Source organism: Atractosteus spatula, chromosome 13 (assembly GCF_055471065.1).
Source record: "Atractosteus spatula isolate fAtrSpa1 chromosome 13, fAtrSpa1.hap1, whole genome shotgun sequence".
In the NCBI taxonomy this organism is placed as follows: Eukaryota; Metazoa; Chordata; class Actinopteri; order Semionotiformes; family Lepisosteidae; genus Atractosteus; species Atractosteus spatula.
The window spans coordinates 36002354-36014942 of record NC_142718.1 but is presented as its reverse complement, the minus strand read 5'-3'; the positions used below and the strand labels follow the sequence as shown (position 1 = coordinate 36014942).

The 12589-nt window shown below is 47.8% G+C and overlaps 1 protein-coding gene across 4 annotated transcripts in view; it reads right to left on the bottom strand.

Annotated features, from left to right (window-relative positions):
* The window catches only part of myo1b (myosin IB), a 93758-nt gene that overhangs the window by 18274 nt on the left and 62895 nt on the right, over nucleotides 1-12589 (bottom strand). For all 4 annotated transcript variants that reach the window (XM_088930064.1, XM_088930067.1, XM_088930068.1 and 1 more), the window contains exons 10-15: nucleotides 9876-10023; nucleotides 7454-7572; nucleotides 6351-6437; nucleotides 5772-5837; nucleotides 1978-2082; nucleotides 111-173 (exon numbers count right to left, since the gene is read on the bottom strand). In XM_088930064.1, coding sequence (XP_088786190.1) covers nucleotides 111-173; nucleotides 1978-2082; nucleotides 5772-5837; nucleotides 6351-6437; nucleotides 7454-7572; nucleotides 9876-10023 — 588 coding nt within the window. The remainder of the gene's footprint in view (nucleotides 1-110; nucleotides 174-1977; nucleotides 2083-5771; nucleotides 5838-6350; nucleotides 6438-7453; nucleotides 7573-9875; nucleotides 10024-12589) is intronic.

Below are 12589 nucleotides of genomic sequence, written 5' to 3'. Positions count from 1 at the left end.
TTAGTCCAAACTGGTCTCATGAGTCTTTGTGTACAGTGAATCACTGAGAACCTGCACATGTGGAGAGGGTTACTGCTCCAGAGGGAAAGTGCCCGAAGAGCCACACTTACATTCTCGATCAGGTCACAGATGATGGCGTTGTTGAAGTATTCGATGTGAGTCCATTCGATCCCCTGCAACAGAAACAGGGACTTAAGAACAGAAGGCGATCGATCCGACCGAAGTAGCGAGTCTCGAATTCAATCCTTTAATCAAGAAGTAGCCCCCAAAAATGAATCCCACCCCACCAGGCATACCTGGGTGTATTTGCGACTGGTTTAAGAGGTAACACAGAGCAAAAACTCCATGTTTACTCAATTATAGAAGCAGCCTTTGCCACACTAAGGATTTTTCCCACAATGGGATTTTTTATGGTTTTATTCCTTGGGATTCCAGCTGCATACGCAGTTATCGGCACTGTACCACGATGGACGATATTAAAGTTGGCAACTGCACCCATGCTTGCCGAGATCCAGAATGTTCAAGCCCCGAAGGAAAAATCACACTCGTACAATGTCTGACTTTATTTGACGAAGACGCATTCTGCAGTTTCCGAATCAATTTCCTACACTCAAGCCTTAGCCCCAGGCCTGTGCTACATCTCGTGCAGACGTAAAATTGCTAATATATGAGCAGGCAGAATATTGCTATTCCGCAGTGCATGAAACAGTTAGTCACAGCGCATTTTCTGGGAGGGCGTGAGAAAGACAGTGACTGGGGTTACTGAAACATCACATTTAGGAACAACTGTAAGAATACGCATCCCTGAATCAGCACTGTGGAGGAAGGAAAGAAACCTTTACTTGGCAGGAGAGAACTTTTGAACACACATTCATTTTTGTTCGTCTTAGCCCAAATTTAACATGATTTTCAATTAAAATATGAATTTCTACTGCAGCTTAACTGGAAAAACCTGACCACTGACACACTCGATTTCCAGTTTCTTTCCACAAGCTGTCAGATTACTGAACCCTACCCCTGTAACTGGCTCACACCGATATTTTTTTTAATTCACACTGCTTGTCTGACTTTTTTGTAAAGTTGTACGTTATTCAACTTGCCGCTGCTGCTGCTGTTCTGTGTTTGTTTCTGGTGATTCCTTTAGTGTTTTTGCATTGGCGCACACACACAAATAAGCATTTCATCGCCCTTGTGCATATGACAAATAAACTGAACTCCAGAGAGGCTTGCTTGCATACAGGCCTGCAGAACAGCTCTGCGAGTCACTGAACGGTGATTCAGGCTGCTGCAGTCGTGTGAACACCAGGCAGCGCTGGACTCCAGAGGCCCGGACAACACCGGCGATCTGGAGACCGGATTGGTTTTCCTTTTCCATTCTTCTCCCCTCAACCTCCCACCCGCCCCAACCCAAGTCAATTTCCCATGCACTCCGCTGGAAGCGGGCCAGGAATGTAACGACAGCGGGGGAAAAAGGTCGGAGCGCTCGGCACATACTTGGGAGATTTAATAGAGAAAACCAAACACAGTGTGACCCCGCCGCAGCGCCACGGGCTGGGAGAGCCGCAGGCTTACCCCTGGCGGCCCGGAGCAGGGAGAGAAGGCACAGCAGCAGAGCAGATTGAGGATGGCCGAGGGTGGGGAGAGCAGCGTACTGGAGCGGGGTCAGAGGTCACTCTTACTCCTGGCCCCGTTTCAGCTGCCTGTGTGACCTGCGCAGCTCTCACGAACGACACTCCACTTCGCGACCGCGCCATCCTCGGCACGGCTGTTTTATTTCTCGAATGGCCCCCCAACGTATCATTACCCGACAACAATGCCATACGGTCTATTTAAATAACGACACTCCAATTACTGCATTTTTGTGGACATCTCTGAAATCTTAAATTAGAAAACGCTGGGAACACGCTCGTCCTTAGACACGCTTCTCCAGCAAACACAGCAGAAGGACACGGCGACCTCGGAGCGTCATTTTCCCACCTCTCTGATGTACTCCTCCTGCTCCTCTCGCAGGGTCAGCTCGATGAAGATCTGCTGCAGCTTCTCATTGCAGTAGTTGATGATGAACTGCTCGAAGCTGTTGTCCTGCAGGGAGAGCCAACACTCGGCATCAGCCTCCAGAGAGCCCTAAGACTTCTCCACCCTGTTTTCCCTGCATTCACTGCCAGGGGCTATAGGCTACAGGCAAGCCACCAATCCTCCTCTAGTCCATAACACCACAGGACACTGATCCAACCCGTCCTTTGTCTACCTATTGGACCCTTAATTACTCAATGGATCTAGCTGCGAGATATGAATTAATAACATGTTGGAACACAGAACCTACAACAAAACATTAGAAATAAGGCTGCCTGCCTCTAGTGTACATTCACTTCACTTCAGAAATGGTGCTCATTGTAGTTCTCTGCTAACCTGTTTAAGAGTTACAGGCTAAACCATCTGAAAGAATCTGTCATTTGTTAATAACTACTGAAAGCCTAATAACTACTGCTAGTTTTAACAGTTTGCAGTGCTCTAAGACAATGCTCCACTAAATCAGCCCAGGCTTCTGAGAGACAAAACACACATCCTATACAGTCCTGCTTCCTGCACAGTGTGTCTGCCCCCTCGGGTTCCCAGAGGCATTCTGGTCACGCCGAGCCGAGGAGAAGAATGTGCTGTTCAGCCCACATGTGATTGATTTCTGGAAGGTTAGTCTCACGCTGCTGACAATCCCTAGAGGAGTCCCACATCAGGCTGGCGTGCATGATGACAAATGGACGCAGGACTTTCACCTGGTCACCGGTCTCCTGGTCTACCAGCACAACTGTGTCCCACCGAGCAGTCGGGCTAATCCCTCCGTCTCTCGCAGTTCCCCCTGAATCGAGGCGTCATTGATTTTGTAATTAAATCACACGTTAAGTGTTAAATCCAGGATTGCAATTAAACAGTTCCCAGGATTGCCATGTTGAAACCCAGTTGAGTGGAAGTTTTTCACCCCGATCAATTACCTTCCCCCTTGGATCACTGAAAACTCATCAGCTTATGGTGGGAGTGTTAGGATTGCATCTCTACTGGGGGCACAGCGGATGAAGATGAAGGTACCCTGTTTGAGGCAGGGAGGAGAGGAGCCGCGGGCAGCTCTCGGCCGGCCGAGAGGAGACCCTGAGCCCCGACGCAGTCCTGCTGCGACCAGCGCCACGGGCCCTTCCTCCGGGTCCGCACCCCCGGGCTGAGCTGCGACCCCCCTCCATCGCCCGCACAGGAAAGGACACTGCACCTCCATTCTCACACAGAAGCCCCTGCACATAGCCAGGTCTCCCGTGCGGCCAGGCACGAGGGAAGCTCAAAGCTGTTTCTAGAAGAGCCGAAACCCAGGCCTGTCCAGCCTCCTGATGCACCGCCCAGACCAGTGCTAACAGCGTGGGCTGCTGCTGCCAATGGCCAGCCCGAGGGGTGGGATGGAACTGGAATACGAGACCCGGTTGCTTTCTGGAGTGTGGCCGGACGCATTGGGATCAGGAATAGGGCTGCAATAATAAACGACCTGGCCTGACGGCAGTGCAGGAGTTGGCAAGACTGGACTGGGCTTTCTGCCGGCAGCCGGAAACACTGCTGCTTTGTCTAACCTGGTTGCATGTAGGCGGTTAGATTAGGATTAGAATTAAGGACTACAATTGCAGCATGCAGCCACACTTTGCCACTGCAAAACCCTTCATACTTACGCCGTTCTGTTGCCCCAAAAAAACATTAAGGAGAAAGAGAGATTTGTCAGACACAGATGCAGTAACAGATTAACACATTAAACCTAAACTAAAATAAATTAACATCGAAAACCTTGCAGTTACTGAACGGGTCACTTACCATCCTGTCCCCCTGCAAAGACGGCACACCAGTACCAAATAAAACATTCCCAACCAGACCTTCAGGTGGAACATTTTTTAAAACTTGACGAAGTTTCAAGATTCTACCCTCAAGGACGGAAGAAAATCCTCCCGTGGAACATTTAAAAAATGAAAAAGTGGCAGAAATTAAAAATGATACCAGAAACAAAACACTGGAAAGTGCCCTCAAGGGCTGTGAATTAGCAGCACTTGGGTAGTTAGAGTAGTAGGAGTTAGTGAACTTAATTATTTTTTCTACAGCTCAGGTCCAATGAAATAATAATACCCGCGCTGAAAATCCAAAAGCAAAGTTTCTAGGGTTTACACAGGTACCCCATTTCTTCAAGGGCTCCTGCCTTCCCTGCAGAACTCAACCTTCTTTGCTCTACGGGCCTGGGTTTGAACCCAGACAACCCTGGCTGAAAAAAGGTGAGAAAAAAAAATATGGCGGAGAAGACAGCTGGAGCTTAGGTCTGGGTTGGCCTTAACCTCCAAAACTACTACAGAAACGTCTGACCAAGTCCAGCACACATCTGCCAATGTCCGATATGTGAGATACAGAGATGAACCAGCTTTGGGCAAGGAGAATAGCTCCTGCTGCTGCGCCCTTCCGAAAGCTGAGAACAGGAGTGTGGTGTGCCCCTGGCCATCAGCCCTCACAGTAAGGCTCAGTAAGGCTGGCGTCCTGGGCGAGCAGGACGAGAGCCGTTCCTTACGCACATCTCCGAAACTTAACATCCAGAGCCTGCCCTCCCTCACAGCCTGCCATTTCACCCTAGCAACCAGGAAAACACATTCCTTTCCAGTCAGCTCTGTTTGAGGAAAAAAGGCACAGTCTGGAGACACTGTAGCCACTGGACAACTGCCTCGAAAAAAATATCTATACTTTGAAGACGATACCTGCATTCGAAAGAGAAAAAAAACTAGCACCCAGTAACAGGCAGGTCTGAACTGCCGGACTCAAGGAGCAAAATATTCAGGAATGAAGGACAAGCAAAGGCATTCTGTTTTGGTTTCTGCCTCAGCGGTATAGAGTGTTATCGCTGTTATGGCTCCTGCTGTGTCAACTTACACTTCCGAGCTGGAAACAGCACATGACGTGTCCTACCCTTTACTTTCTTTGTTTTCATCAATTCTTTGACACAGCGTTTCTGATCCTTATGAAAAAGGGACAAAGAGAAACAACCTCATGCAGCACACACACAGCGCCAGCACCTATCACCCAGACACACGCCGACTCGCACACAGATTCGCACACACACAAGAAAAACAACAGGCACAACTAGAGGCCAAATAAGAAGGAGAAACACACAGAGACTAAACAAACTGATCTAGACAAAGATAGCTACAGAACATGGCAACCCACAAAGAGGCGTCTGTACAAATGTAGGAGCAGTGGTTAAGAATCGTGGCTTGTAACTGGAAGCCTGTGGGTTCAAATCCCAGACCCTGCTGCTGTACATCACTCGGAGTACCCCACTGATATGCCCCACATGTACCCAATATGGGTGCACATAAGACATAAATGGACATAAAATATCCAGTCAAAATAAATAAATTAATAATGACCTGCTTTGCAAAGAACAAAGCAAAAGAAAAATAATGAATTGTAACAACCTCAAAAAATGACCCTCTTCTTATAATTACATGTTTATTGAGCCTTGACTTCAAGTGATGTATGGAACAAGCTATTCAGCTATGTTGTTGAAGGGGACCCCCTGGCTTCTTGTAAGAAACTACTAGATGAGAGCTTTGGATCAATTAACTACTAACAACCAAACAGGCCAGACTGGTCTAACGGCCTCCTGAGAACAGGAGGCACTTCTCTAACCCACAGGTGTGGCCGAAGTGCCAACTCCCAGCTGGAGAACACAGACCCTGTATGTGAAAGGTGAATGGGGTGGCACTCACCTCGAAGATTTCAAACCCATAAATGTCCAGGACACCCATGACCTTCTTCCGTGTTTTGGTTTGGGCCTGAAACGAGAAGGAAACAGGCGTCGGTGCAGCCAGAACCAGAATCATAGCGGGTGCCGATGAGAGGAGGCCTCCTGACCCATCATGTTCAGTCTGATTCAGTCACAAAACCAGTACTGGGCTTACTGGAAGCACCCCTCACGCTCATTCCCAAACTGGGAAACCTGAACCCCCCCACCCCACCAAATCTGACAGGTGGACCCCCATGCCCCAAGCCAAAAAAACGGACAACACCCAACAACTGTCTGTGGGAGGTGGGAAGAAGCTTGAGGGCCTGGTGAAAACCTACACGAGCATGCAGACTCTCCACAGAAGGACTCTCCCCGGTCCCGAGTCGAACCCAGTACCTAAAAACCTTGAGGCACAGACGCTCACTGGCATACCGTGCCACCGAACCTTCTGCCTTTTGTTTTAGTTCCTAAGGAGTGATCAACCACCACATTCCCATTTGGAAAAGGAGCTTCCCAAGGGCCTGGGAAAAGGCCGGTACCAGACAGTGGTTAAAGGAAGTACCTTAATGCTTTCGTTGATTCGGTTCACCAGCCAGGTGAAGAGACGGCTGTACAGGTTTTTAGCCAGGGCGTCTCTGGCGTAGTAGGCCTTGAAAACACAAGCAACGCAGTCTCAGTAACGAGGAAGCACAGCTTCCACAGCCTCAGACAACAGACACACATTTCCTCACTCTGGATGATGCAAGTCTGCGGACAAAAATAACGTGAACATGGCTCTTTCCTGTTCAGAAGCCTATTCCACACGACTGTCCTAATAACACTTATGATGGCATGTCTGCCTCTGCCACTAATTCTGTTTAAATATTTAACTACAAGCACAGACATACTGTATCTGAAAGTGCTTCAAGAAAAATCCTTGTTTGCTGATCTTGAAACATCTTAAAGGACTTTGGCCGTTTGCCAGCAGTATGGATCTTCTAAAACGCTGGAATTATATTTCATTCAGTGCGCTCCCCCCATTTTTTATGTTTAAGTGGCCGGATGTTTACAGAAGGAGTTTCTGGATTGTGTAACAGCTTTGTTAATGTGTGAGTGTGGCATGTTTCCTCTAGAGACAGTCTTAGAAGTACACGGACAACTTTATACTGGAGGGAGACATATGATCCTTAATGTTCCATCTTTTGTAGGACTTCGTCTCAAGGGAAACCTTAAAAACTGTCATTATAATATTGAGAAGGGAAAAAGACTAATAAAGATCATTATAGACTCTTCAGAAGAGCCAAGTGAAGCAGAAAGGCTGTTTATCTGTGTGTGGTGTGTCTAGAAGCATGCAAGATGCCTACAGGAGACTGTAGTGTTCACATTACAAATGGATAAGGACAGCATGAGGTAAGAAATACAATAACCTGCAACAAACAAAAATCACATTAAGTCGCAGTTTAAGAGGCACTGTACTGTACAATAGCTTAGACCTTTTCAATTGTGAACAAACAGGGAATCAAGGGAAAATGCAATCAATGGAGAAGCACATTTTCTAAACGTGTCAGAGCAATAAGGCGCAGAAGAAGACTCCCTCTCTCGTTCGCTTCCCTGTAACGGGGATATGATGGCTCTAGATCAGCCATCCTGAAGAGTGCGTGACCTCTGACCCTCAGCTGACCCCACCTGTGCCACGTTGAGTGTGGTGGACACCTTCTCCTGCTTGGCCTCCACGGTGCGGAAGCTGAAAGCTCTCTCCAGGACCCCCTGCTCGATCCCCAGCAGCTCACACATCTCCTTCAGCTCTGCAACGCAAGCAAGCACTTTGGAATCAGAACGTGAGGCAATTTTAGGAAAAGCCCAAGGCATCTGAAGCTTCAAGGGTCAGGAATAAAATGAACATGCAAACAGTTTAGTGAGCAAAGGAAAAAGCTCTGAGCTTCTGCCCTGCGTCCAGCATTCCATCTTTGAGCAGAGGAGGCATTCATATAGAACTGGACTGTCTCTGGCTAGATCCAACTGTTTACTCCCCTCCCTTTGCTCAGCTAATTTAGTGAACCATACTAAGGGATCTGTCTGGCTCCCTAGGCAGTGTCCTACCCCAGAAGACTGTACTGGACTGTGGCCGCCCAACTCCAATCCTCACTCAGTGGGGATGCAGATCTCCCCTCTGTTACTGCCACCTGCTTGCTGGGCATCACAACCAAGCACGTCCACAGATCACTACAGGAGAGCAGCAAGGCAAGCCGGGGTCTTAGCTGGATTCCACACAGATCCAAGCGGGCGCGGCACACTTGACTGCCTGAAACCACCTCAGCGACAAGCCAAGCCTCTGCCAAGCTGTTTTCTTTCAGAAGGAGAGGGAGAGATGGCCAGATAACGGAGTGGTGTGTGAGCGAGCCAGGGTGCCTGGCACCTCCGCCACTGATACCCTGGCGCACAAACAGCGCAGGAATTCCAGCAATGTTCAGACAGCCGGGGCTGCCACCAGCTCCTGAAAACAACAAACGCCAAAGAATTCCTCCACATCTCTCGGCAAACACAACATGTGCGCTGGATTGGATCCCACATATTCCAATCAAGGCTGCGCGCTACGCCGTGTCTTCTTCGAAATTAGCATCCCGAGGACACGGACTGGGCCCGTTCCTACTGACCAGCTCACACACACCTGGGGTCAGGGCAGCGGCCAGCGAGTGGACACACGGGCAACAGCAGGTGTTCTACCACTGGAGCATCTTTTGGTATCCATCCCAGCTCAGACTCTTTATTACTTTATTCACCCATTTACTGGCTAGGAGCAACGCCAGCCAAAGATCTGATGACGATGGCTCAATTCCTGATGCAACAGCACAACAAGCTGGACAGGTGGGGCACAAACACAAAACTCTGGCAGCGAAAGAGAGGCGTCTCTGGGCCCCGGCTTCGCATACACACTGATTTACACAGCACAGCTCTGTGCTGCTGCCGAGACCTGTGCTGTCATGATCTGCAAACAGATTCAAATCGGGGGAGAACAGGAAACATCAGGCAAGAGCAAACCACAGCACAGTGGAATGTGCTCTTGAGACTAATGCCTTATGTAAGCAAAAACAAATTGTTTTCGCAGTTCAGCCGGGCAGAGCCCAGCACATAGTCGAAGCCATTTATGAGATTCTCAGAGGGGATCTGTAACGATTCGTGGGGATTTGTCATGAGTCTGGATTCAGTGGAAAAATGAGAGCCGTGTACTCTGTATGGCAAATGGTATTACCAATGTTCTCCATGAAACATTAGCACATATCAGGAAACAGAGCAAGTGTTTTAAAGAGGACTTTTATGTCTTTTAAAAGACAGTCACAACATAGATCCAGCCTCCTGGGGAGGAAGGGAGAGAAAGAGTATACAGGAATTAGAGAGGGAAGATGACCAATATTAGTTGACAGTGTCTTTCATCTGGTTTACTACAAGCCCCAATCAATTAGATATTTAAATACCCAGTAGGTGGCAGCAGTGATTAGCCAGGTGAGCTTGCAAATTCTCAGTTGAGCATCTATAATTTAACTGCCATTTCTGTACCTTACTGATATGTACCTTTAGATGGTAGACGTGACACTGTAGGATTTCAAGAGTAAAAAACTACAACCCACAGTTGTATTCCAAGAGAGTACTTCAAAATGCTGAATCTGCTTTTAGCTCTTGCATTAGAATACCAAAGGGCAGCGGAGATGTATTCTTCATTTTACAGACAGATCACCAAGTTGTCAGTTCATACCTGATCTTAAAGACCTTTTAAAACCTCCATTGTCCAGCTTCTCCGTTTCCCATTACTGAATAACGGACATGTGAAACCACATTCTCAAAAAAATACTTTCCCTCTATGGTAACTTCCCAATGGTATTTTTGATCATTAGAAAATACAGATTTTTGACCTTGTGCCACACCCTACGCTACACTAATTCAGGAGTCCACACAGGGAACTTACTCATTTTGTTGGTTTTGCCATACTTCGAAAAAGTTTTTCGTATTTAATAAAAATGGGAGGGATATGGACGCCGGGTGGAAATTGTTTTAGTTATGAATATCCGACCCCAGGCTTCTGAGCTCTCTACCGCCCCCTGGAGGCTCTCACCGTTCTTGTCCTTGACCCTGCTCTCGTCCAGCCCGTTGACCCGGGACTCGGGTTTGAACTCGATGTTGCCCAGCTTGAGCACTGCAGCCACCAGCTCCAGCACCGACTGCACCTCATCTTCCATGAAGCCCACAATCTGCATGGCATTCTGCAGGGAGAGAGAGAAAGAGGGGATAAGGCATGAACAGACATGCCCAGCGACCGGACATGAACGACAAGTATTGCACGAAGGGCAGTTCACTCATGCAACATCTTAGTGATTTCAAGGGACGCAGTTTGAGGCCTTTCAAAGTGCAAGGGATGAAGGACTCTGGGGAAAAAAGTTAATTTTTTTTGCCTGGATAAATTCCAAATTATCTTTGTGCATTTTCTGTTTCCTTTGTGCATTTCTCGGTTCCTGGAAGAAGGTGGAAGTGCTGATTACAGACAATGTGCGTCTGTCTTTTTTGTTTCTAACCCCGGGGCCTCTGACTCTCTGCTTCAGGGGTGTCAGCCCAGGAGGCTTCACTGCGAGATGAGAGCGTCAGGTTAACCCAGTTGAGAGAATAATGAACCCAACCAGATCACGATGAAGACGAGCCAGAAGTTTCTGCGGTGTGCTCAATAATTGCTTTTTGCATTAATCTAAGAGCTCCAGGCCTTTCATTTACAAACCAAATTGGGGAGAAATAAAAAGAAAGAACACCACCTTCAGAGCACATTGTAACATGCGTTCATCTCCAGAGCTACAGAACACAAAAAACAAACAGCTATCCGCACCGAAAGAGCGGAGAGCGGTCTGGGACTTGAAACAAACAGGAGTGCCGCTCCCTCACCAGTCTTCATCACTGTCAGCATGAGAGGGCTTGAGCGAGCCGGACGCGCTAATTAGGATAATCACCCTGCCACTTAACGAGCTGCAATCCTGCGCTGCAGCCTCTCACAGGAACTGCACTATCGCGCTGTAGCTTAACCTTTCCATGTGCGCTGGCTTCGGAGAAAGCGCTGCCTGTGCAGAACACAGGTGTGTGGGCTCACAGCGCCGAGCTGCTGCCTCGCTCACACTGATTAATGTGACCTCGCCACTGCTTGAGCTGCACAGCCCTCCCAAACGAGCCGGTTCCCCAGCCTGAAGTGGCTTTCTGCACCAGAACACTGTCACCTTACATTAGGAAGCTACAGCTAAAACAGACGTGATCACCCGGAATATGCAATATTATTTTTTTTCTCGTCCCGAGTCCGCTTGCATAATCCATCCCGGCCTGGCACTTCAGCGCACAGTTTTGTTTGTTTCAAAGAGAAGTTATCTGGCTTTGAAGTGCCGTGTCCTAGTTAGAGAGCATTGTTAATTTGTGCTGACGAGGACTTGCACAACAGATCTGGAGCTCGGTTCTACTCACACTCCTCGTTATATAGCAGGGGGAAAACACAGCACATAAGGACGACCATTCAAAGAAGCTTGATCAGAAGAGCAAGCTCAGTCATTGGGTCTGACCTGGACCCCCTGGAGGTAGTGGCTGAGAGGAGAATGGTGTCCAAACTAGAGGCCACCATGGACAACATCTCCCAGCCCCTCTGTGACATGTTTGTGAGAATGAAGAGCACGTTCAGCAATAGGCTGATCCAACCACGGTGCGACAGGGAGCGCTACAGGAGGTCATTCTTGCCTTCTGCCATAAGACTGTACAACACATCCACTGTGTGTCTGGGCAGGGGCAACATTGACCTGTTTTTGGACTAAACAGTAAACTCGCTGTTTACATGTGGCTTTTCCTGTCTACAACTGTTTTGTGTGCAATATATTTATAATTGCAATACAACTTTTTGTGTACTGTTCTGGTTAGTACACTTCTCACTGACTGTACTGATTGTATTGTATGTATTCTATTGTTGTATTATTGTATCATTTTGTTACACTGTGCTGTGCTGAATGTGCCAAGCTGCTGTTGCACTGCAATTTCCCTCACGGGATCAATAAAGTGTCCATCTATCTAAGCCACTGGCCTCCCCCCAGGTCCCCAGCAGAAACACTCTAGACACGATGCTGTATCTGGAGAGCACACCTGAGAGAGGGCACTACAACTGAGCAACAACAATGACCATCTTAAAGAGGTATAAGGTTCTAGCTGCCATCTCCAGCACAATAGTAAAGACTAATCAGTGGAAACACGGTGTTAGATGATTTGGGGTTTTCTGACCGAGGGCTTCAGGCAAAAGTATTCGGGGATCTCCTAGAAACAGTTAGAGATATCAGAACAATAAATAATGTATAAATAATAATACATTAATTGATTTTATGTTATGAGAGCTAACAGGGTGGCTCAATCCCAGCCAAAGGCACATGTCTGTGTGGAGCTTGCATGGTCTCCCTGTTGTTACTGATGCCTCTTTGCCATATGCTTGGAATTGAATTATAGGTCTACATGCAAGAACAGAATACGCAGGAACATAAGAAAGGTTAGAAACAAGAGGAGGACACTCAGGCCATCCAGGCAGTTGCATAATTAGTAGTCAATTGATCCAAGAATCTCATCTAGCTGTTTCTTGAAGGAAACCAGGGTATCGGCTTCAACTGAACATCTGGGTAGTTTGTTCCACACTCCCACAACCCTTTGAGTAAAGCCGTGTCGTGATTTTACACTCACTTCCAGCTATGTCCTCTGGTTTGTGTTTCATGGAACTGTACAGTGGAAGAGATCCAATTTACTAAATGTGCAAGGAGCCACATCTCAGAA